The sequence below is a fragment of the Chaetura pelagica genome, unplaced genomic scaffold (genome assembly GCF_000747805.2).
Source record: "Chaetura pelagica isolate M959 unplaced genomic scaffold, ChaPel_1.0 scaffold344, whole genome shotgun sequence".
NCBI classification, from domain to species: Eukaryota; Metazoa; Chordata; class Aves; order Apodiformes; family Apodidae; genus Chaetura; species Chaetura pelagica.
This window is the reverse complement of record NW_009953098.1, coordinates 8,175,897-8,202,614: the sequence shown is the minus strand read 5'-3', so window position 1 is coordinate 8,202,614 and position 26,718 is coordinate 8,175,897. Positions and strand designations below refer to the sequence as shown.

Genomic DNA, 26,718 nt, shown 5'->3' with positions numbered 1-26,718 from the left:
GAGTCTCAATTTAACTTTTCAGTCTGTCAGCACCTCCTCCATTTAGGTGTTTCCTGATGCTCCCTTTCAAGGCTGTATAAAGAAGAAATAGCACAAACTGGGTGTGCAAACCAGGCTCCAAAGCCCTCATTTATCTCTGTTCGCTTTAACACAAAGATGTTGAAGGTGTTACAGCTGAATTTACCATTTCCATAGACCAAATTCATGAGAATTAAAATGCCCTTGTAAACTGTAACAGAATTTTCTGGTATTTTTAAATAGTATCAACAGATGCCTGTTTCTAAAATCATTCCTGTTGACACTAGGAAGAGAAGTTGTCCTTTACAGAGATGTATGGTTCAGATGGTAGAAAAGCTCTTGGAAGAAGAAATAGCATATCCACCTTTGGTGGGATATGAGCCATACAGAATGCTGAAGAACGTCTGAAGAAATCTAAGCGTAGAGACACTCCAGATTCTGAGGTAGTCCAAAAGTCTTACAGGCCCCAGCACTCTGAACTACTTCAGCTGTGAGCATGTGATATTGGGAGAGGATGAGGGAAAGTTACCTGTCTTGAACTTCATTGTTTACAAATGACTGAAGTTTTACTAGTAATTTTATGCATTGTAGAAGGGAACATATATTTCCTTCAAAAAAAGAACTGTTTTGGTTTGGTTTTTTTCTGATATAACTTAAAAATGCAATATTATGGAAAAAAGCACTTCAGGTTTGTCTCTTCCCTTTGAATTGTTGATGTTTTTTTCAAATTCTGCCATTTTCAGCTGTATTCCCTACAACTATATTTTGGTGATAGCTTTTATTTTAGAAACAGAAATTGAACATTCATTGGTTTCATACCTATGTAAATGACAAGGCATTGATACAGTCTACAAAGCATCTAGTGCTGTGAAAATTCATAAACAGTTCCTTAAACTACTTGATGCAGATCCAAAAAATTATAGTAGGAGTGATAATGCTCAATTCTTAAAGCAAGTCTTAAATATCATGTTCAGGCTACTAAGACTGCTCACATCCTTAAATTTAGGTTTTCTGTTCCAATGCAATGGTATAATCTTTATTAGTGCATGTTGTTTGTAATAAAGGCTCATGAGGCAAGCAGTCTCTCAGGCTGGAGAAGTATATAAATAACTCCCACAAGAGCTTGGGGAACTTGTGCAGATGTTAAGGAGTGTCGTGGTGGGGCCGAGCACAGCTGTTGGGAACATCCCTATCGGCCATAAGCTGCGGCCTCAGCTTCATTGCAAAGGGCCCTTGTGATAATGGCAATTACTAATAGTTGTGTATGTCAGTATATGAAATCAGGTATATCAAACTTCTATCAGGAAATGTGACTTTGTTGATTTGAGTAATTTTAGATCTTAATTTTTCAGTGAGTAGATTTGCCAGGGGCAAAGAAGAAAAGCTCTTCATTTTCTGAACAGTACAACTTCTTGATACTTCGGGTTCAAGGAGTTTTAATGACTTACAGTTCTATAATACCACAAACTGAAATAGGTCCCAAGCTACCTGTAATATGCAATTAATACACCACTTCAGATACCAGCCTGATTGCGAGTAATGTTTTCAGTGTTTTATTCATTATAAAAAGTCTGGTTAGAAGTAGATTCACACTGGTACCTTCAAACAATATTTCTCACGTAAGATGAACTAGTAACTTTTTCTCTATGTGAGAAGTTGCTAATGCAAATTATTTGGAACAAAAATGTATTTAATATGTAATAAAAAAACTTTAAGTATTTAATTTTCTTCAAATATTGTCTTATATCCATTCAACTGAAGGGTCAATGTAAAGTTAAAGCATAATCTGGCCCAACTGTGTAAAGGTTTGAAAGAGATTGAATGTTTGCATTCTAAAAAAAATTTAAAAAAATCTGTATGCATTGTATATTTTTAACAGCTTTGATTCTTATGAAAGACAATTAAATGAGCTGCTTCTGTTATCTCTAGGCCAGTTATTTCTAGGTGTTATTGTTCAAGCCCCACAGATAACATGTTGGTTTTGCCTTGAAGAAAAAGGGAAAGGGGAAATGTGGTTTTAAAATAACTGAAAGGTCATTGCAACCTCAGCCCTCTCCCAGGGCATCACTGCTTTTCACCAGAAATATTTTTACATGTTCTGTCAAGAAAATGATGCTGGCTTTGTTTCTGTTGCCAGAAGCTTCTACACAATTTGCAAGCTGGTAAGATAGCCCTTTCTCCTCTGTGCTGAGGATGCATTCTGCAGTTTGCTCACTTAGCTACAGAGATGCTTTTTTTCCTTTGACCTAGACTGTTAATCCCTCATTGCAAAGAGCAGCAGCTGGGCTTTGTCTGTGGAGGTCCCTGCACCGCTTGCAGCCTGATTTCACAGAGCAACCCTGCTTTGTGTGTTCTGCTTTTTCAGTTACTGAAAGGGTGACTTTCTGTTTTCTTGCTTAGAAAACCCTCTTCAGCTTTTCAGAAGTCTACAATACATGATTTTTATTTATTTAATCTGCTGTCCTGCCCTTCCCCCCCTATAAAAACAAGTACAAAAAAGTAGTTTTCCAAAAGCTGTTACATACAGTTTCAGAAAACTGTGTTTGACTGAAGTGTTTGTGATATTCTGGAGGTAAAACGTTTGGAGTTGCTTTTTACAAAGGTGATGACACCTATTTCCACTTAAACACTCTAGATAGATGTGTTGAATTGTAGCTCTAATGGATAGAATTATGAATAAACCTGTGGGGTTTATGTGTGTGTCCATGTTGTATCCTTATTTAATACTGAATAATCAGGCTTCAATTGCTTTTGATATAATTCCCTCAGTTAAACCTATGTAGCCATGTAGGATGTTAGTCATAGTTGAAAGTTAACACAAGAACAGAACAGAAAGTCATTTGGTAGGGTAGGCTTTACTGCAGTGAATAAAAAAACCCTACTACTGCCTTCAAAGGGAAGAGAATTTTGCCCATAGTTTCTCTAAGAAGACTATGTAAAATATTTAATTTGTAAGCATAAATTTACATTTCACTTACTCTCATAATCAAATGGTCGTGTTTATATTTTCATGTTTTGCAACAATCTTTATTCTGCAGCTGAGCAGAATTTTCAAATATATGTAATGCTGTTGAGTTAAATGCATTCCTTGAATACTTAAGTTATTGTTTTTGAGGCTATAGGCCTCTTCTTCATTTCATAACTTCCTTTTCATTCCACTTCAGCTATTTTTATTTGCTACTCAAAACCTGTTTTATAGAGGAAAATATATACAGAGAGACAGCTGGCAGATGTGGAACTGAATGCACTTTTTAGCTGAGCTTACAAAGATTCTGTTGCTTGGGCATCTTGGCCTTAGATACAGAGATTTGTGAATGCCCCATCCAGTCACTTCTGTAAGCTGAGAAAGTTGCAGGGGGCACTGAATGTGCTCCTCCAAGCAGACAATTGTAATGGAAAACTGGGAGGAATCAATGTATGAAATGGTAACCTGTTCTCATGAGAGACAGAAGTGGCAGAGTTGCTGAAAGAGGAATAAGAAGGTCACTTACAGACAACTTGCTGGTGTGGGTAGGAAGATCAAGGAAAGGCAGGAAGCAAAGTTTCCAGCTGTATCTAAAACCTACTCTATTTTTAATTGGTGGTTTGTAGAGGTGTTGAACAATCTGTTAACGAGATTAGTGTATGAAGTAAAAACCTACACATGCACAAAATTAATAGGAAAAAAATGTTGAGAACCGTTGTCTGTTTCCTTAAATAAGTAAGTTTTGTCCTGGTGCAGCATTTCTCACACCTGCATTCTAGGATGGCTTAATGATAGGAGAGGTGTCTAGAAACCAGAAATACTTCTTTTGTGCCTACAAATTCTCATTAAATAAGGAGTGGCTTTTCCTTTCCCTGAGGTACTGTTACATACAATGTGCCACAAGGGATTAATCTTGTGCCTGCCTTTTTTACTCTATTTGTAAAAACACTGAGAATTAGTAAGAAGCCATGAGCTCAGCTACCAGCCTTCAAACTGACAGCACTCGGCTTTGTGCCTCTTTGTAGATGCACTCACAGTGTAAAAGACTGCACTTAGATAAAACCAGCTGGTTTAACAGTCCAACTTGAGTTGTGATACTGATGAAACATGTGTCCTAGGAGACAAGCCAGGATATTATTCAGTGCCCTGTACTAGGAGTGGTCATATTCCAGTCTTACAGACTGTGGACTCTGAGTTATTCTCAATTTATGTATATGTTGAAAAATTTCGAGACCAGATTCTGTTACTTTTAATTTATCTGACTATAATATTCATCAATACCTTCATATTTCAGTATATTTTTTAGTCCTAGTCTTTCTATGAAACATCTAATGCAACACAAGGCAATATGATCTCTTTAATTCTGAAATCAGTTACTTGTTGTTTCAAAGTCCTAACCATAAAACAGTTTCTATTTTTGTGAAAAACAGTATCAAAACCAAGCTTAATTGTAAAATTCCATCCCCTGCATTTACTGTCTTGTTTTTAAAGTGAATCATATGGACAACCAATAAAAATTAAATTACATTTTTTTCTTACGTAAAAATGCAATTTATTGTATTTCTGGTGGAAAAAATTAATATTGAGAAAATTAAGTACTCTTTTGTTCCCGACTTCAATACTATAATAAAAATAAATGCTTTTAATAAGCTGCGGGAAATTGAAAGTAAATTCATGTATCATTGCATTGCTGAAACATGTAGGAAAATATTTTTCCGTACGTGCTTAGATGAAGCTTTCTGAAGTTGATAAAGAATTTAAAATATTTCATGTTAATTTTTTTTTTTTAATTATTACTTAAATGCATCTTTAGAGGGTGGTATTTTGTGAATTGTTTAAATTAAGGTTGATTTCAACAACATGCCTTGATTTTTCTCTTCAGTGTCTGTTTTGGGGTAAAGGGATGATCTCAGGTCAATATTGAGAGACTTGCTGGAGATGGAAAGAATTCTAGAGACTTCTTTTCATGCTTCTAGGGATTTGAGTGGTTAGCATTGCTCAAGCTGTGCAGTTCTAAATGTAATTGAATGGTTCTTTTTTGTTAATTATCTAAACTTTGCCATCTGCTGGACAGCTTTTTAGTGGAATTCTAATTTAGTCCAGTTGGAGCTCAATTAGTTTCCTGACTAGTCTGTTATCATGTGTTCACCCAACAAAAGCCTACGCTTCTAACCCTGGTCACTTCTATTACTCCATTTTTAAATAAGTATCTGGAATGAGTGTGACAAGCTTACTGTGTTATGATGAGAGATTGTTTTAAGTGCTGTTATTCGCTTTTTGTGTATCAAATGAGGACATTTCCATGATGATTGACAACTTTCAGCTTCCTAAATGTTTGCATGAGTATGACACAAAAACTGTCAAGCCTTTTTGAGTCCCTTTGTCCTCATTTATCCCAGCATGATGATAGATGCTTGTAGGGCTGAGGGACAATACAGGAAAAGGCAGAAAAGAAGCTGCCACCTACGAAGAAACTACTGCATACAGCTGCTTTACCTTATGTTCCCCTGCAGTCAGAAAATACTGTTCAAGGTCCATGCTGAGCAATTCAGAGTACAGACAACTGTTTTGCATGGATATTCCCAACTGACTGCATTCAGTTCTAGACATAGGGAGTCTGGCACATGGCACTTGCAACTTCTTGCTACACCTGGGTAATTGCTGCTCTGTGCTGTAATTTGCTGCCTCTCACTGATGTCTTATGTGAAGGCTTGGATTCAGCATACCTTTATGAAGGCATACCTCTGAATTGTTATTGAAGCTCTGCTACATTGTAAGATTAATATAAGATTACTTTTTTTCATTGTAATAGGGTATATCTTACAGTAATGTGAGATACGTAAAATGGTCCCCCTACACCATGTGGAGTTAAAATAGTATGAGTAAAATCCAGTGTCTTCACCTTGTTTGCTCTTTCTTCACATTCAAGGAGAAAAGTAAGTTGGTTAGAAACATCAGAGCAATACAGCTGTCAGATTTCTGGCTTCAGGAAGCAGTAAGGAAGTTGAAGCCATAGAACTTTGCTTCTTATTTATGTAATCAGGACACTACAATATTACTTTGTGGATTTTATTTATTTTTTTTTTAAGTTTTCTTTTAGGAAAATATTTTAAATAGAACACTGTAAACTTCTGTTATCTCTTTCCATTTCTGGGTCTAGTCTTACAAGATACTACTTATTTTTTAAACCAGGGTATTATATTAATGTCTTCTACAGCATTGCTATGCCACCTGCAAGAAGTCTGAATACCCAAATTCAAACCAGATGTTTTTGCTGCCTTAGTGTATTGCATCCTGTAACTATTCTAGTCTTGCTGATATTAACTAACTAACAATTTCCACATTTATTAGAGAGTTAAGTCATTTTGGAGGACATCCAGACAGTTTATTTTAGGCACCTGTAAAACTTAGGCCAACTAAAATAGAGACCTTAATTGTCTTACCTAGTCAATTAATGGAGGTTGTCTTTTCTGATGAACCTTTCTAAAAAATTTCTATACATTCTCTGAATTTTCTTTTAGAGGAATGCTGTTCTTTCCAAAGCTAAAAAAACTGTCTAAAATAGATTATTAGAATATTCCTTCTTCCTATTAAAATACATATCTGAATCTAGACAGAGATCAGGAGGAGACTTTCTGGTATAGTTCAGTTAAAAAATAATTGATTGGGGAACCACAATGCCAGACCAATATTTTAATTCTCTCATCTGACAACTCTTGCTGTTACCTGCTGCACAGTGCTAACAGGCTCAGAACTTCACAGAAGTATTTCTATGCCAAATGTCAGCAAGTTTTTTTGCCCTGTGACTGCCACTTAGCAACATAATGTGCAGGAAGTATAAATGTTATTCTTTCCCTTTCTGTCTCCCTAATGTAAGGGAGGGTTCAGGAAAAACACGTCATTCACAGTTGTTTTTTTTCCTGGAAATTTTTCCAGTCTGACAAAAAACCAAACAAACCCAAAACCAGTATAAATAAATTATTTTTCCTTGCATTCAAGTGATTTGTTGATGCGTGTAAATCACTCCTTGAAATCTCCATTTAAGTAGACAAAACTCTGCTGGTCATAAATAGAAGTTGTTAGAAGGCTGTCACGTGGGTTGTGTTAGGCTGTCTGATCTCTTACGCTGAAAGCTTGGAGAATTCTATTCATAATTATTTCAGTTTCTGAAGAGGAGCACACTCTGCCCTGCCTTTCTGGCTCAAAAATTAATTGCAGATCATTACTTGGAAGCTGATAGGTTTTTTCTTGTCTATGCCAAACTGAGTTGTGATAGCTGATTCTCATTAGGAAAATACTGGTGATCTGCTTAAGTGTGCCTTAATTTCTTCCCATTGAAGTTACTGAATGAAAACGTAAATATATTAATTAACTCCACTGATCACTAACCCAGCAGTAACCTAGCAGTAGGAAAATAAAAATTATTGCCATATTTTTTTCTGAAACCCTGGCACCAAGTGCTACCATCTCTTTGCTATTATCTAAAATCCAGTGACTTTGCCACTCAATTCCGTGATGTTTAGAATTAATTGAAGAACAGTATCTAGGCCCTTTAGGCTCAATTTATTGACAAAGGACCATTTCTTTGTTAGATGCATTTTTAAGGTAATTCTGCTAAGCACATTCTCCTCAGTGAATCTCAGGGTTATACTTAATCTGAGGTAAGTGAAAAGGGGTTTTCGGAGCTGATAGAATTTAAGTTCTTTGCCTACCATCTAAAAGTAGCGCCCATGTGCTATTTATCAGAAGGTTTATCAGAAAAGGAAAATAGTTTGTAAAATGAGATCTGTAGCCTATTTTTCATAGCTCTACTGATGATATTTGAATTGTATGATATCAAAAAATTGTGGTTTGGTTTAACTGTGTTCAATTTCAGAAACTGGTTAAGAGAAACTTAACTATAGCAGAGTGAACTGAAAAAGTAATGGGAGAAATTTTTTTTATTGGATGAATTTTATTAAATTTATTAATGCTCTGGGAACTATGTTTCTACATGGTGAGCAGACTGTGAAAGAGAGGCCGTCAGAAAGATTTTTAGGAGTCAGGGATCTTGGATTCTATTCTGGATTCTGTCACTGACTCAGTGTGCAAGCCTCCAAAATCGCTTGAGTCACATAATGTCTCTGCCTCATTTACACTTCCTATAAAAGTGAGTGTTACTTCAATCATGCCCAGTGTTTGACCATTTCCTTTGCATCACCTTCTCTGTGTCATGTTTAAGCCCCCAAAGTAATTTCTAGTAAGGTACAAAATAGTATCCAATTTTGCCTAAACTCTCTATCCAGTTCAGGCCTGTAGATGTGACTATCACCAAAAAACGAGTTTTAAGTGAAAAATTTCCCTGTTAATAGTTGTCATTTAATAGCAAACAATAAAATATAAAACATATAATGTAATACCTTCATTCATCTACACCTAAATCCTTTTTTACTATTTTTTTATGCTTATATGCTAACAAACTTTATTAAAGGATCCTTTAAACACAATTACAAAGATTTTTCAGGCACTTCTAAACTAGTAATGTAGCTCCATTCCTATTTCTTTTTTTCCAATTTGTGTCCTACTGTTTGTTACCCATCTGCTGCCTAACATTTAAAAGCCATAGATTCTTAAAGATTGAGTCTGACTTATTCCTTTTAAAGCATTTTGATAGCCTGCAGAAATCACAGATGGACAACACAATGGTGTATTGCATTTTGGTTCACCTGCTCATTATTATTTCATATTATTCCAAGAGCTTATGGCCAAATAAACTTAATTTGAGGAGAAGCTGAGATTTGTATAGCATGACTTAGCTGAAGAAAGACTGATAGTTGAGTAACACTTGGTTTTGTGTTTTTCTTGACTGGCAATTACTTGATCTTAGCAGGACACCCAAGATTGCATAAATAAAGTATATTTAACTAGAAAGACTATGCATGTGCTTTCATGCATTTTGTGTCTAAAAATAGTTCTCTTGGAACAGGATTCAATTTTTACTTTGCTGGTTCACTTTTACCATGGAGCAGAAGTCCAATGTGGAAAAACTAACACCATTTTCTTGGGCAGCTAGAATTCCCCTTGCTTGGCAATGCTGCTTTTCACCTCTTCACTACCATGTACTTCCATTTGGTCAGGGGCAATATATATAAATTAGTTTTAGGCATTAAGGAATAAAGAACAGATTGTTTAGAAAATGCTTTTAAAATCAGGGGTTTTTTTCACTAAAAGTGGTTTTGAAGTCTGCCTAATTTTTCTAACTTGCTTTACTCTCCACTTACCCTTCCTTAATTCTAAATTTGACAGAAAAATGATGGAGTTAATAATTTTTTTAAACCTGGTATCTAATATGCCAGATTTAGTTCTGTAAAAATCCTTTTGACTTTCTAGTGGAAGAATTAACAGAATAATATGGCATTGAATAGGATTGGAAAATAACATTCTAATACTTAAAAAATAATCCTTCAATCAAATTAACAGAACAAAGTCTCCTGTACTAATTAGGAATGCCAGCACAGAATTATACAGTGACTTTTCATTCTGCCCAGCTCAGACCAGTAAAAAGATTTTGAGGAACACAAGCATATTTTACATTGTCTGTATTTTATGCTTGTTTTGAACTGGTCTCCAGGAGGCACAGTAACATGACAAGTGAGGCAAAAGTCTGAACGTACATATGGTCATCTTTGTAGAGTATATGAAGTGTATGATAAGTGCCAAGCTGCTGCCTCTAGAAACTGATACTTTCTTCCCGCAATGGGAAGATCAACAGTAAAAGCTCATCCAAGCTTTTTTATCCTTGATAAGTGGTGAACTGTACTGATGTTTCTGAGGGTGATGCCACTGTTGTAACCATTGAGAGCTCAGGAGGTGCACAATGGGCACAACTGCCCATGAGGACTCTCCTGGATGCCACCCACTTCCTCTGTTGATAACATCAGTACAGTCAGTGGATGGGGATTTATTCACTACCCACAGAGATAATGTTTAGGCTTATGGATAATGGCTGAATTCTGTGTGCTTTTCAGCAGTGTATGCAGATAGATTGGTTATATGATACAGGTACAAGATACCTCAGGGAAATGAGAAATAATAAGCAAGTAAGCATATAAGCAAACTTGTAGTAGAAATGGATTTTAACAGTATTGGAGTTTCTTAAGATAATTTTTTTGTGTTTTTAGTAAAAGACAGCATAAAATATTAAAAGCTTTTAAGTGCAGAGATACAGCATCTGGTTGAAAATACCTAACTATAAACAGCTGGATTCCTGTAGAGTATTCCAGGAAATACCAGTGCATATATACTGTGTTCTTACATTGGTTATTACTTAATATTGTTGGTTATTATTTAATACTAAGCTAGATGGTCTTCTGGTTTGAGCTGTCCCTGTGTTCAGAGTATCCTCCCTTTACATATATACATATATTCCCCCCTGCCATGTGGAGGGATATGAAGGCTGAATTAGCTGTTTGTATTTTCCTGTGTTGCTGTTACGCTGTGGCTGCATGCATGAATTTCTGATGTTGCACTGAAACACCAGGCAAGGGAAGCTGGTAACTTTACCTGCTTCCCAGTAGCTACAAAGCTAGCTTTGCAAATCACATCAACAAAATCTTGGAGAATATCATGTTTTGATACAACTTCAGTGAAAACCACTATCACAGGTATAATGCTTTAAATCTCCTTAGTGTTCCCAGGTCTTCACAAGTCTATGTAGACCTGTCTATACTACATAAATGTCAAAAGATTTATCCTGGCTTGTAACTTACTGTCCCTGTCTCTTACATGTATGGCAACTTTACCTGGGGTTGCCTAGAATTACTCCTAAATAATGCATAGAATAAGTAATAATAAATATAATTATATAATTAAATAAATATATATTTTACATTGTCTGTATTTTATGCTTGTTTTGAACTGGTCTCCAGGAGGCACAGTAACATGACAAGTGAGGCAAAAGTCTGAACGTACATATGGTCATCTTTGTAGAGTATATGAAGTGTATGATAAGTGCCAAGCTGCTGCCTCTAGAAACTGATACTTTCTTCCCGCAATGGGAAGATCAACAGTAAAAGCTCATCCAAGCTTTTTTATCCTTGATAAGTGGTGAACTGTACTGATGTTTCTGAGGGTGATGCCACTGTTGTAACCATTGAGAGCTCAGGAGGTGCACAATGGGCACAACTGCCCATGAGGACTCTCCTGGATGCCACCCACTTCCTCTGTTGATAACATCAGTACAGTCAGTGGATGGGGATTTATTCACTACCCACAGAGATAATGTTTAGGCTTATGGATAATGGCTGAATTCTGTGTGCTTTTCAGCAGTGTATGCAGATAGATTGGTTATATGATACAGGTACAAGATACCTCAGGGAAATGAGAAATAATAAGCAAGTAAGCATATAAGCAAACTTGTAGTAGAAATGGATTTTAACAGTATTGGAGTTTCTTAAGATAATTTTTTTGTGTTTTTAGTAAAAGACAGCATAAAATATTAAAAGCTTTTAAGTGCAGAGATACAGCATCTGGTTGAAAATACCTAACTATAAACAGCTGGATTCCTGTAGAGTATTCCAGGAAATACCAGTGCATATATACTGTGTTCTTACATTGGTTATTACTTAATATTGTTGGTTATTATTTAATACTAAGCTAGATGGTCTTCTGGTTTGAGCTGTCCCTGTGTTCAGAGTATCCTCCCTTTACATATATACATATATTCCCCCCTGCCATGTGGAGGGATATGAAGGCTGAATTAGCTGTTTGTATTTTCCTGTGTTGCTGTTACGCTGTGGCTGCATGCATGAATTTCTGATGTTGCACTGAAACACCAGGCAAGGGAAGCTGGTAACTTTACCTGCTTCCCAGTAGCTACAAAGCTAGCTTTGCAAATCACATCAACAAAATCTTGGAGAATATCATGTTTTGATACAACTTCAGTGAAAACCACTATCACAGGTATAATGCTTTAAATCTCCTTAGTGTTCCCAGGTCTTCACAAGTCTATGTAGACCTGTCTATACTACATAAATGTCAAAAGATTTATCCTGGCTTGTAACTTACTGTCCCTGTCTCTTACATGTATGGCAACTTTACCTGGGGTTGCCTAGAATTACTCCTAAATAATGCATAGAATAAGTAATAATAAATATAATTATATAATTAAATAAATATATAGATAAATAAATATAATAAATATAATTATATAATGAAATTGTCTTAATAATGAAAATCTACATTTCTGACCTATTTCGTAAGGTAAAAATACCCAAGCTTGGAGAGAGGCTTCTAGTCTAAATTTCAATGCTATATTCTTTTTGTGCAATTGTAGCGTATCTGGGAAAAAAGCCTGCCTTCCCCCTGCCCCAGAAAAAGGTTTCCATTTTAACTATTTGGTGTATGGTATGAGTTCATGATGGGAAGCTGTTTCTGGTTACCCATGATGATTTCTTTTAAAAAAAACCTTTGTATTTTTTTGCTTATGCATCCATATTTGGTCTGCTGCAATGAAGTTGCACTATTCTCTGTATAAAATGGGTGGTATGTGGTGCAGAGACTTGAGCCATATTCTAACCACCACAGCCATGGCAATAATTTAATCAACTAATGGCAACCACTGGCTAAATGCCAAATAAAACAAGCAAGAATGATCTAATTGTTAGATGAAACAATGAGACACATGAAGAACTTGGTAGTACTTTAGTAAGTCTCTTAATCTTAAATTATCTGTACTTGTCAAAAAGCTCAGTTAGCAGATCATTGGTTTTGTTGGGGATAAGCATGTTTGTATTTGTGTGATATTTCAAACCTTAAGAAAATAAAAAATTATGAGATACTGTGCTTACTTTAACCTCCCCTCTTCCAGATTAACTAGCTCTTAACCTAACTGATGCAAGTATTTTTTTACAAATGTTCTTACTCCTGGTACCGCTTACTGTTAACTGCTTTGTTTTTCAAAGTGTGCTGGAATGTGCACAGATCAGCACCTCTCTGCATTGAATTTTCCCCCCATTAGGAGTATGTTTGTCTATAGACCTGTACATTAGCCTGAGGATTAGTTTAGCTGTTTGCAAGCTCCCCTGTACTAATCATTACCTCTGCTTCGCAGAAGATCTTAAATCCTGTAGGTTTACAGGTCTGTAGGATATTTTTACCTATTTATATTCACTTTTGCCTGTAAGCATGAATATTGTTACTCCTTTTTTTTTTTTTTTAAAGAATATTCTCTTTCAGATTTTTTTTCACTGAATAGTTAAGTTCTCCAGTTTGATTACTCTATTACATGTTTGATTATTGCAGGCTATAGAATCTCCCCCTCTACTTTATGCTGCATAGTTTAATCTTTTTTGAGTGGATTAACTAAACTGCAGGTAGAAGAGTTACTGCTTTTGTAACTTTTTAAAAAAACTTTCTGCTGCTTCATTAATACGATTGTCACAGTAGCAAAATCAGCTCAGGAACGACCCTGAGAGCACCACATGACTGGCCAGCCAAGAACTGAAACAAATGTCTGAGGAAAAAGTTGGGAGTGTTGGTCAGTGTGTTACACTGGCAACTGGATTATACAACTGGTCATCATTTCACCAGGATTTTTTTTGTCCTTTACACTTTTCAGTTGATTCATTAGATTTTGAACTTTAAAAAAAAATAATAAAAAAAATCCTTTGAAATTCTGTTTTGTCTTTAACAGTGCCCTTAAAGATAGTCGTTTCCCCCCAATGACGAGGGATGAGCTGCCACGGCTTTTCTGCTCAGTGTCTCTACTCACTAACTTTGAAGATGTATGTGACTACATGGACTGGGAGGTAAGGATGTCAGATATATTTTTAGAAACTTATTTTAATACCATGAACATCTATAGCAGAAGTCACACCATTTAAATTATCTGCAGGGTTTTTTTTGTGTAGTTGCCACTGGTTTTGCACTGTTTTGCATTGTTTTGTGCATAGATTCAGATGATCCTTTTGGTAGAACTGTCATCTCCTTAAAAGTCTGAGCCATGAAAATGTAAAGTCATAAAATTAAGTCATATTCTTGCCCACTTAGGCACTCGAAGTAAACAAATAAGCAATCGCAAAACAAGCTGCCTTATCTAGTCCATGATAGTGGACATGTTATAATGCCAGAGACACCACAAAAATTACAGTATTTCCCTTTAATAATGACTTAGTTCTACTAAACATTTAAGATTTCTTAAGAGAAAAAGAGGCTTTTTACTGTACTTGCACATAACTAATGTATATTTAATAGAAATTTCTTTTTTGTTAAAATGGTAAGAGGCCCTACTCTGTCAGCATGGTGGTATCCAGCAGTAACCTCAGCATTCTGAATTTTACAGTAGCTGAAAATCTAACAAAAATGCATTTTCTGTTCAACTCATAATGACAAGGGCTTTTTACCTTCTGATATGTAATTCTGAATAAGATGAATGTAAGTTCCCTTTGGGTTTATCAATATTTTCACCATAAACAGAATTATTCAGACCAAAAAGTAAATTTGAGATGAAGCTGTGTGTGCATTCTCAACAAGAAGCTTTTTTCAGAGGAGTTTGTCTTGAGCCCTTAGAGTACTTCAAACAAAGTGTTCAAGTAATCAAAACTGTAGTGACTTTAAATACTAAAGCAAGCTAGAAGTCAAAATTAAAACTGGTAGAATTTCTCTGCTTCACTAGGTCAACTTCTGGTAGTAATCATAATGATGTTTTCAATTTAATTTATTATAATTTATTAAAAATCATACTATTAATACACTCAGAAAATGTCTCTTTAAGTAAAGTGCATAATGAAACAGCATTTAGCTCTTTCCATGTGGTAGTCTATAAATATTATTAGATGCTGTTTTATTCTCTTAATAACCTCTAAGATGATGAAAATATGCATCATTAAAGAGAAGCTGAAACCAAAGCCTGAGTTCAAAAATCCATTCTCCCTCGGAAAGACTGGTTTTAACTTTGTGCCTTGGGAGACTCCTGATTCATAACTCCAATACTGGTGTGAAACAAAGGAGACTTTTACTTTCTGTGTCCTTTCTAGGCCTTATTGCAGAATAGTTGAGACTTCAACAACAGTGTAAAGAAGCTTAATGCAGTTCTTGGTCAGTTCTGAGTGATTTTATCAATTCTCATGATTCTTCTTATTGAAAAGCCCTGACTTAGGAGGGAAGAATGGAGGGGTCAAAAATGTAACAGTCCTGTATTATCCATTTGTGTAGTTGTTCTCTCCCCTGTTTAACTTCAGGTTTTTTAATGACAGTTTTTTAAAACCTCTAGCAAATTCCTAGGATTTCAAAGAAGTGGTCACAAAGTGGGTTCCATTCTTTGTTTTGGGTTTTGTTTGTTGATTTTTTTTCCTTTTTTTTTTTCCTAAAAGTTAAATGTGCTTCTCAAGTGATTGTGTCTTATATAGTTGTGGATGATCCACAAGCTTTCCATGCAGAAGGGGCAGGAATGTGTGTATAAATATGAGAAAGACAGAATTTGTAATTGTTGTACCTTAAAAGAATGACTTATCACTGTTTGTGACCATCAATAAGCTGATGTCATCCATGTTGCAAAACTGCAGCTACCTTAAAAGCAATATTAATGGCTAAAAGACATTTCAGCATGTCTAGAGTATGATGTCAAGAGAGATTCTGCATTTTTCATGTAATGCTAATTTTCAGGTCATCCTGAAAAACAGCCTGGTTAGGAGACCTTTCTTCTGTAGGTGTGCTGCTTTTACAGTCTCATGGGAGCCAGTTCAGCAGTTTGCTGACAGAGGTCACAATATGTCAAACGTGCCAATTCGGACAACTTGCAGTGCTCTGGTGGCTTAGAGACAAGATCATTTGACGATACAGCTAAGGAATACCTCCTGTCTCCTGAAGCAGAGTGATAAATCTGCTTTCCTCTGATTTATGAGTTATCTTTCCATATTTTATTTATATATATATATCACAGTTGTAAAAAGCAACACAAGATCCTTTTGCAGCAGAAAATACAATCAGGTGAACAGGAGATATGACTGCTCTTACCTTCATATGAATTTTCAAATTGCTGCCATTTTTGCCTTTTATAAAAGTAACTTGGAGAAAAGTACAAGCCTTTAAAGGACCACATCAGCACCATGGTTCAGGAGGAGGCTTCCTAAACTATAACATTCTTCCCTTACATGTGACTCTATCTGAATTGCAGTGCACTTCAGTAGTGGAACAGATGGAGGGCTTTGAAACAAACAACTGGGCATGTGTGAACTGTTTTATTTCTGCTGGACAGAACCTGTGAAATGTTGCTGAGGTTCAGTTGCTGCTGGGGTCAAGTTTCACAGCCTTTCCATCTCACAGAAAGGGACAACATGAGAAAATCATAAGATATGGGTTGTTTGGTTGTTTTTTTTTTAATAGTACTACTCTTTTATTAAACATCACCTATCAAAGGACTACTTGGGAGAGAAGTCATAAAGACCAATCATTTTAAAACACATTTGATGTGTTTCCCTGCATAAACTCGGCTTTTTCCATATTTCTGTTCTCCTTAAGCTCATCTTTTTGATCTGTCCTTCTACCAAGTCTTCCTGCACAAATTTGAATTTCTGCCACTGGATGCCTTAATTTTGTTGTAGATTCTTGAAGTAGATATACTTGCATCTCATGTTGCACTGGGCACTGTGTATAGTTAGCAGCACGCTGAAAGAAGCAATGTAGAAGAGTTTTAATAGGTTGCTGTGAAGTATCGTGGCTTTTAGGTCCTTTAGAAAGAACTTCTCTTTGGCTTGTGAAGCTCCCACGTCTGCAATTTGGGCAAATAAGCCTACACTTGGGAGGCACTGAGAGTGGATTCAGATCCCAGAAATGGCATATGTGTGATCATATTGTAGGTCTTGCAGTTCCAGCCTTGTTGCTAGGGGCTCTGCCTCCTGTAAAGGGTATGGCTGCAAGGTGTGCTGCAATAGCAAAAGTTTTAATGTAACTCCTGTGTCCTTTTTTTTTTTCTTATTTTCTCCTTTTTTTTTTTTCTTTTTTTCCTAGAAATACAGAGGAAAAAAAGCAAAGTGTATCTACTTCTCTTTCATACTTTTTTTCATTAATTTCATTAACAATCTGGGGGGGGGGGTTTGCTAGAAGGTAAAAGCCAGCCTTGCTAATTCAGACTCTCTCCCCCCCCTTCTTTTTATTAAAACATCACAAAACATTATGACTGTATGTAATTATAGTAAGCAACTTACTGGAAAAGAGTATTGTAATTTCCAACAGGGTAATAAATAACTAGAATTGACCTGCAGCTCTTCCTTAAAATACCTTGGAAGTGTTCTTTGCCCTGAAGTTGTTGTTTTTCAGTGAAGAAACATCTGGAGAATTGTACATGCTTGCTGTGTTGATACAAAAGTCTTTAGCCTGTGTGCACTGGTTTAAATATTAGCTCAAATAGTTCTGGCCAATAATGTTGACTGAAAGGTGGCTTTTCATTGTTGACAAAGTTGGTACATTCAGGAGGTGTGGAAATTCTTTCCTTCCTGCAAGTGCACTGGCACCATGACCTCTTACAACTTAGAACAGTGTCTTGATCTCAGTATTTTATTGTCTTTGGATGGTATTCAGTGATTCCACATATATAAATAAATGATTCATTAAAAAAAGAATGTTTGTCATGAAGCAGAGAGCATATCTCGCTAAGTAGTCTTCAGCCTCCATTAAAACAGAAGGAATATTTGTTCAGTATCTTTATCAATGATCTGGATGAGGGGATTGAGTGCACCCTCACTAAGTTTGCAGATGACACTAAATTGGGTGGGAGTGTGGATCTGCTTGAGGGCAGGAAGAGCTTGGCAAAACAATAAATGTAGTCTGTGTCTGTTCTTCCCCATCCTGAGATGTATGTAAAGAAATAATTAAAAAATAATGTGCAGAAATTAATATGAATGTGTATAAACACACAGTAAAGTCTTGAAATTTTGTCAGTCACTCCAGAAGTAAAAGAAAAATTGTAGTTTAATGCAATTAGTTTTAGTGAAAGGTTGGTATTTTTTAATTATTATTGTCACTGGACGTGGTTTTAGGTAGCCTCTGGCCACTTAGCCAAAAAGTTTAGATCCACAAGTATTGGATACATAGTATACAGTATACACAGTATAACTTGGAGGAGATTGGTTTGTTGCCTTTCGAAGTTGCTCCTCTAGCTTTCCCAACAGCAACAGTCTCAAAAAGATTCCTCTCCATTTGGGAGGCCAGGTACAGTCCAGTTAGTGCCTTCCAAACACGTACCCACCCATTACCTCCCATCTTACAAAGGAATATTATGGGAAATTTCCCAGAAGTTTTCATTAATGCAGGAACATTGGTCTCCTGTGGAAGTCAAAATAAATTCCTAACTATGCCTGTGCCAATCTTAGCATGGAACATTCTTATTTTGCTGCATGTAGCTTCCATTTGTTTAACTCAGGCCTGGTTTAGATCAACTGGAGCTAAACAATGAGAAGCCGTTTGCACTGGACTAAGAGGACTGCTGAGCTACGCAGTTGGAATTCATGCTTCACAGAATGGTATGAAATTTTCCCAACCAGAGGAATTGTGGGTGCAATTGTGTTGCCTTATTCATTTTGCTCTAAATCTTTTTCTTCTACAGACATGAGCCTAAAAGTCCATTAATGGTTAATGTAAACATCCAGTGCAATGCAATTAACCTACTGCTTGAATGTTGCATCGTAATTAATACATCATTTGTGCTTCTGGTTGGTTTCTCATGAATACTACAGGACCACTATTATGCAAAACAATTGTGTAGAATTTAGAATCTAATATTCTGCAGGATTTGAAGGTGTGCAAAACCTGAAAAGATTTGATCTTAGTGCTTAGGCAACTGAATATAGACAGTAAGCTTTTGCAGCTGGTAATTTGCTAACTCTGTTCTTGGAATAAACTTGGTAGGTTCATTTCAGCTTCTAACACTGTCTTGTTTTACTTACAGGTCCTTTGGGTTCATAATTACATCATCTCATTATACAGATTTTATCATTGTAGTGATTATATATCCATGTTATGAAAGTTAGGTTTAGAAGCGTTTGGTAATGAAATATCACATTAAAATTTGCAGTGAACTACATTTGTTAATCTCCAAGTAATTTTTCCAATTTAAGAAAGATTAGGTTTATGGGGGAAAATTGTTGAGGCCATGGCCAGCCAGAAGACTCTTCCTCCCATTTCCCCATGATTATAACATGTATAAGGATTAAAAAATAACATCTTAATATAAACAGATGTGTTAATTGAACAACTGCTAGGGCTTTTAAAATATTACTTAATTGCTTTTTGACTGTCATACAGTTACAGTAAAATAGGTTATCACTGGAAAAACTGTTACAGTATTTTTCAGTTAATTTTGTGTCCAAAAAGAAGTGCCATACCAAACAGCATGATATCCTTTTAAACATAAACTATTCATGCCCACATGCAAGGTTATGAACTTCAGATTTAAATGGAATTAACATTTTAGTTATGTGGGCATGAAAATAAAAATGTCCATGTACTAATGCTTTGTGTTTATGCATAGAACTCAAAAACAACTGCAAATTTGCTGGCAACGGGATATCTATTATGGCATGCCTGATCCGAGTGCAGGTACTCCCAACACAATTACTGTACCTTGAAAACAGAGATGCTTAAACAATGCCTTGCAAAGATGCCTAGCCTAGTTTATTAGGATTTTAAACTTCCTTTTTTTTTTTTTTTTTTTTTCTGGCAGTTCAGCTTTATTTACATCTAACTCCTTAGTATTAGTAATTTTGGTTTCCATACTGGCATTTTGTCATATTAGAGTACTCAGTAGCATAGAAATAGGAGTTTGAAGCTGAATGCTTTGGACTATCTCCTTTTTCAGGTCATACATTTGCAGACATTTTGAAGGCTCCAGGCACAAGTTTGTCATGTGACAAATTTTTAATTGTCGTTACTTTGAGAAAAATGAATGTGCTTAATTGAACCATCAATAGATTTGCTAGCTGCTTGGTTGCCTTCAGAGTGTATCTGGTGACCAGGTGATTTCAGCAGCAGAAACACTGCAGATAGAAGGCTTAGAGACAGAAGGACTTTTGCATCTCAACTGTCTTTCCTTCAGACCAGAAATGAAGTTCTGAGGTGGGGAGCTGAGGACCATATGTGTGCTGCTATTGACCTTACAAGGCTGTAAGGTGAACACCTTTCGAAAAGATTACATTTGCTTCAGTACCAACTTTGAAACTCCTTGAAAAATGGTATTCACCACTGAAATGTTCACATTTCGGGTTTTATCATGTTAGAAATTTATTGTGTCTTTTTTGCTTTTAATGTGCTAAAAAAGCTGCCAATTTCTTGCAGGTGGGTGTACATGGTATTAGAATAGAATTCATCAATGAAAAAGGATCAAAACGCACCGCCACCTACTTACCGGAGGTTGCAAAGGAGCAAGGTCATTGTTGCACTTTATTTCATATGATCTGGTGAAGAATTTAAACATGCATATAAATCTAAAATGCAGTATTTGACCTTGCACTGATGTCAGATGATGGAGCAATATTTAATTGTAAGAAGACTCTTATATAAAATGCCAATTATATGTCTGTTTCAGTTCCCTTACAGGAATGCAGCAAGCCATAGCTGTTTTTTAAACAAGTAATAAATGCTGTGTAGCTGGTAGGAAATACAGTATTGGGGGGTGGTACAGTGCTGTCAACCAACTTCACAGCTGTTTAAAGTTGCCAGTTTTTGGCATGCTGTGGTATTAGTGACATGCAAAAACTCTGTTAAGTGATGGGATGTCTGGTCATTACCTTAACAGCTGATTTATCCCTGAATCTGCACTGAGCAAGTTTGATTTTTTTCAGTTAGGTACTTTCTGCTAGTACTTAATTCCTTTTATGAACACTGGCTGCCTGGCTGTTTTGATGGATGGAAGAAAATTACTTCCCATATGAAAGTCCAAAATAATGTAACACTGTGACCAACGTAATTCAGTCTTCTGGAAATAACACGTCTAGCAGCTACTTAAAATATTAGGCTTTTCAAAATGGATAAATAGGAGTTTTGAGTAGCATGAAGATTTTATTGAGAACAATAATTAATCTGTATTTTTAATCCATCACTTTTTTTATTACCCAGCCACCTATAGTATTGCGTAGTAGTTCTGAAATTAGAAATATCACTGTAAAGTTGTGATACTTACTCTCTACACATGTTCAACTAATAATTCTTGTATTTTTTCATACCATCATAGCCACTTGCAATGTATAAAGTGATTGTGATATGTGATCATACTTAAATGCTTCAGGAAAATTTAGTTTTGTATCTTTCCCCCAAACTAGGACACCTGGATATAGTGGGTCCACTTTCAAAATATTTCAAGTATGGGATAAAAATGTTGTTTATATGGCAAACTTTATGTGTAAAGAAATCCTATACATTGTATTTCCTTCAACTGTTCTTAAGTAGGGAAGAATTATCTGTGTTCTGTAGAAAGCTTCAGCAGTGCACTGTCACTGTCAGTAACAAAAATGTTGTACTGTATTTTTGCAACATCTATTCTTTTTGCTATATATCTCACTAATCTTTACTATTGTGAAATTCAACAGGATGGGACCACATTCAAACCATAGATTCCTTATTGAGGAAAGGAGGCTACAAAGCTCCAATTACTAATGAATTCAGGAAAACAATAAAGCTAACCAGGTATGCATCATGGGATACTACAGTAAGTCCTTGCTTTCTAATGCTGTGATGTGTTCAGTCCTGGTAAGTGCTTATTTCAGATGTTAATAGTAAGGTTTCCTGTATATATTATTAATGATTTGTTTCTTTGCACAATAACAGTATGGATTTCTGAGAATATCTGTGCCTGGCATAGGGATTAGTAGCACTAAGCAAGAAAGAAAAGGCTGTTGTTAAATATCAGGCTACATGTATATTGGAGACCTGCATATTCTGTTTCATAATTCTGTAAAATCTTTGCAGTGTATTGGTTCTTACTTTTTACAGCTTTTTCATTGGCTGTAAGAGATGTTCAGGAGCTGTTGATAACAAGGACCCTTGCTTTGTCAGTTGGTGCTGAGCAAATGCTGCACTATGGGTCTGCCCCTCAGTACTAGTGATCTGTTGGGTTCTCAGAGACAGCGCTGGGTTGATTTTTCTCTCCTATGGAGTAGAGGTGTCCCTTATCTTAACGGGTGTTAGGTAGAGGTGTCCCTTATCTTAACAGGTGTTAGGTATGCAAATCAGCTACCTGATTTGAGAGTCAGTGTAGTCATTAAAATATGGCAGGGAATTCTCAAGAGTGAAGACATGAATTTAATGTTAGTTTTCATACTCTGTCACTCTTGCACACTAGTGTATTTTGATTTTGCTAATTTAATAAGATGTGTTCTTGAGGGCTTCTTGGCTGGTGGAACCCTGAAGTATTACAGAATTAGCAGCAGATACTCTGCCCATAATATTGTAGTTATATGGTGGAGGGTGGAGGAGTAAATGCCTATAAGAATGCCTCTAAAATTAAGTCTTTTTAAAGCTTGCTGTATAAAATGACTGCTAAACTTTAGTTATCAATTCCATGCTTGGAGAGACAATTTTTTTTTAAATTTTACATCATAAGGAAGGTATTAATTGACTGTTCATCCTCTTCAGAGAGACCATACTACTAATACAAATAACAAAGTTAGAATCCTTTGTCTGGAACTGTTACCCTTCCTATCTTCTATCCATTTTTAGGGACTCATAGGGTCACAAGGTAAGTTCTAAAAATGCTGTATATATTACTTTAGTTTCTGTGTCCTGATTTATTTGGAAATTTGTCCCTTCTTAGTCCAGTTAGGTGTAAGCCTCACTTGACTTCCCTGTTTATAGTTAAAACCCAATGCTTCCGCATTTGTCATCTTCATCTATGAATTTTGTTATTACTTAGTAGTAACAGCAAATACGTTTAGACGATAAAATTTCTTAGAAAAAATTAATATTTTAGAATTAGAGGAGTTGTTCAGTGATCTAGTAGATGAAGAACAAAGACATTGTGCCTCAATGGCTGTTCAGAATTTAGGATTCTTGTAGGAACCTCATTTCTGTGGAGTAGCTGTCGTTTAGGAAAACATGCTGTTCTGAATGTTATTTTAGGGAGGAAGGATGTACAGAATCCAGCTAAATTTCCAAATGCAGAACCCCAATCTCCATTTAATTTATTTAGCTAAACACCTTGTTTTCTTGTGTTCAGAAAGAATATCTGTAGATAGCTGGGGGCACTAGTAACAGTGCTATAATTCTTAAATGACCAGCATCAGTACACCTCAGTAGGAATATATTTTTCCAAGAAACAAAAACTCTGTATAGCACACATTTTCTTCCAGCTACATGATTTTGTTTGAAACAATGGCATGTGAGCACAGAACAAAACAGAACAAAAACCCACCAAAAACTCTTGTATTTAGTTTACCTGAGTTCACAACATCTAAACTACTACTGGCCTGTTAAGTGGAATACAGAAGGCATAATTTTTAATGTTCAGAATAATTTTTTTTTGGCTATTATACTTGCTTAAAATCTCAGCTTCTTCTGACTTATTAGAAACAGAAATATTATAATAGTAACTATTTCCCAGCATCAGACAACCTTTTTTAGAGCCTCAATTTAATAACTTCTTGTCATACAGTAAGAGATCTATTGGAAGAGTGGAATAAGTGCTTTTTTAAATCTCTGAATTAAAGTAAGTGCCCTGTATGTGAATAAAGCTTTAAGCTGATCCAAACTAGTCTATTGCTAACTATCTTCACTTTAAGGTAATACCCAGTAGTTCTGGCCATGTTTTGAAGGAGAGAAACAAAAAATAGTGGAGCTGAAATAAGTGTTCCAACTGCAGGGGTCTAGAATGTGTAAGGACAGTAACTGTATTTTCTCTTCCCTCTGCTTAAACAAGCAGATGCAATTCTAGTCAGGCTGCCTTTGGCTGCTTTGACCCACTTACAACCACCTTCAGCAACTGCCAAGCTTATGGTTTAGTTTCACAGTGGCAGGGGATTTCATTCACAGACCAGCTTACATGCCATTCACATCAATTCCAGAAGCACTGCAGCTAATCTCTCCACAAGGACCAGCAGCCATTTGTTAAATTGCTACATCATTAACAAATACTGTGCATGGGCACTTTTGGTGCTCCAAAACACATGCACTGAAGCAAAAAGCTGCAGGTGGAAGGTGTTCTGCTCTTGTTCCTCTGGCACTATCAATGTTTTTGGAATTGACCTGGACACAGGCGTCAAATATACTTTAAGTTTGCTCATGATACTAAGCCAGGAGGAGCTGTGGACTCTGGTGAGGGTGTAGAGGTCATACAGAGAGATCTGGATAGACTAGAAAGCTGGGCAGTCATCGACCATATGAAATTTAACAAGAGTAAGTGCAAGACCTGGGACAGGTAATCTGTATAAACTGGGGGATGAGAGGCTGAAGAACAGCCCCGGCAGAAAGAGGCCTGGGAGTTTGGGTTGATGGCAAGTTGAATATGAGTCAGCAGTGTGTGCTGGCATCCAAAAAGGCCAACCATGTCCTGGGGTACATCAAGTACAGTGTGGGTATCTGGTCAGGGGAGGTGATTGTCCCACTTAACACTGCTGGTATAGCCTCACCTTGAGTCCTGTGTGCAGTTCTGGGTGCCTCAATATAAGGACATCAGACTATTAGTGTGCTCAGAGGAAGGCAACCATGATGGTGAAGGGCCTTTGGGCAGAACTTAAAGAGGAGTGGCTGAAGTCACTTAGCTTGTTCAACTCTAATTTAATGTAGCTGGGATTATTTTAAAAGCAGAATTTGGCAGACAGTTCATACTGACTGTTTAAAAATGGCCCAAAAATATGAGGTGCTTTTTTACAGTTTTTCTCCTAGGTTTTATGTAGAGAGTTCTCTGAAAATACGGGACAGTCTCAATAAATCATCATGAGTTTCTATTGCCTCTACTTAAAGCAATCATTTTGTTAGCTTAAAATATTTTTCATAAGCACTTAAATTGTGATTTGTCATGTGATTAAAGAATGATCCTGACAACCACAGTGGTTCCCTCCCTGCCATTATGCAACTGAAATTAGTCTTATTCCTAACATCAGCAGTACAGAGCTGTTATCTTTAAATATACCACTAGTGCAGAATTTTTAGTGCTACTTATAGCTTCCTGGTAACAGTTCTTGAATTTCCTTCTTTACTCTTTTCCTAGGTACCGTAGTGAGAAGATGACCATGAGCTACACAGAGTACCTTGCCCATCGTCAGCATCATCACTTCCAAAATGGTATTGGGCACCCCCTTCCACCATACAACCATTATTCCTGACACTGAGCCGCATGACCAGTCACTGGACCTCTCTGCAGACCTCTTCCCAGGAGACCCTGCCCCTTCTTGGTCTAGCTATCTCTATTACTGTACCATTTTATGATGATAGTTTCCGTTGCCATGTTGAGGCTTCTAAGTTGGTTAAGCTCATCATGGCAACGGGAGGGAAAACTGCATTGCTACAAAGATCCCATACTTTTTTTTATTATTGAGTCACTGCAGATTTTTTTGCAGCATATATAGCCCTTGGGCTTTTAATGAAATTTTAAATTTCTACTTCATTAACATTGAATTATATCAATCAAGGCTTTCTGTGACTGTGGATGGAAGGAAGAGTTTAGGGATTACAGTTAGGAATGCTTTGCGTAGCAAAAAGGCATTTAATGGCTTTTGCATTAGTAGGTGTGACAGGGAATGAAACATATCCAATTCAGGTATTATACTAGACAATTATTGCATTTTCATAATGTTCTTAATAATGTTTGTACAATATCTCACCCCCACAGCACAGCTTTCATGTAGCTATATACATGATCTTCAGATCCAGCACACCGAACCAAAATATCAAGGCTGATAAACAAAATGCTTTTTTGGATTAAGAGAAGCAGTTACATGTACAACAAGAGGTGATGTTAATATGGCAGCATTTTCAGAATCAAGTGGTCTAATTGATAGGGTGTGACATAATCCGGTAGGATACCAGGTACCTTTATCTCCCATCCTGTGCTGGGAATTGAGGCCAATCTACCCCAGTCATAATAATGCATTTGGAATGAGACAATGCCTTTCTGATGATCTCAAATTAGGAGTGACATTTGTTTTTGAAACAGGTTGGTGAGTAGCAGATGTCATATTAGGAAGAAATGGATTTAGATTTTAGTGCCTTTGACTATGACATAACTATATACTTACACATAAAACTCATAGAAAAAATATAGCAAATACGCCAGACATTCTAGCAAACTATATTGAGTCTGCTCTGGTGTCAGGTTTTTGGGGATTTTTTTAAAGTGAGTTGTTGGCGTTTTTTTTAATAGCAAACCTATTTTGGAAAATAAAAATCCCTGTTTTGTTCTTCTGTTTTTGAACTTGTTGAATTTTATCAAGTCATGAATAGTTAGATAAAGTTAACTATTGTCTAAAAAAGACAGAAGATTGTTGAGCACAGGACAAGTATGCCATAATTTTACATGTTTTCATCTATCACAGGAATAGTACTTGAGAGCTCTAAGCACTGTGTAATAATTCTTAACACCCCTCCACACAGTAGAAGAAAGAAAACTGATTGTAACTTTTTCCTGCTGTAAAAATAGGATTTAGCAGAAGGTATGCGTGGTGTGTTTGCACGCCTAGGACATGGTAGGAGCTAGCTCCTTGTGTGCTTGCAGAACTCCCACAAATACCTGTTGTAGTTCAGTGCATATTCTAGGGACAACACATGCCATGTAT

At 36.3% G+C, this 26,718-nt stretch overlaps 1 protein-coding gene across 1 annotated transcript in view; it reads left to right on the top strand.

Annotated features, from left to right (window-relative positions):
- Positions 1-26,718, top strand: part of AMMECR1 (Alport syndrome, mental retardation, midface hypoplasia and elliptocytosis chromosomal region gene 1) — a 37,617-nt gene that overhangs the window by 8,057 nt on the left and 2,842 nt on the right. Inside the window, exons 2-5 of the mRNA XM_009997238.1 lie at positions 13,656-13,770; positions 20,291-20,381; positions 21,541-21,637; positions 25,155-25,690. Coding sequence (XP_009995540.1) covers positions 13,656-13,770; positions 20,291-20,381; positions 21,541-21,637; positions 25,155-25,269 — 418 coding nt within the window. The 3' untranslated portion in view covers positions 25,270-25,690. The remainder of the gene's footprint in view (positions 1-13,655; positions 13,771-20,290; positions 20,382-21,540; positions 21,638-25,154; positions 25,691-26,718) is intronic.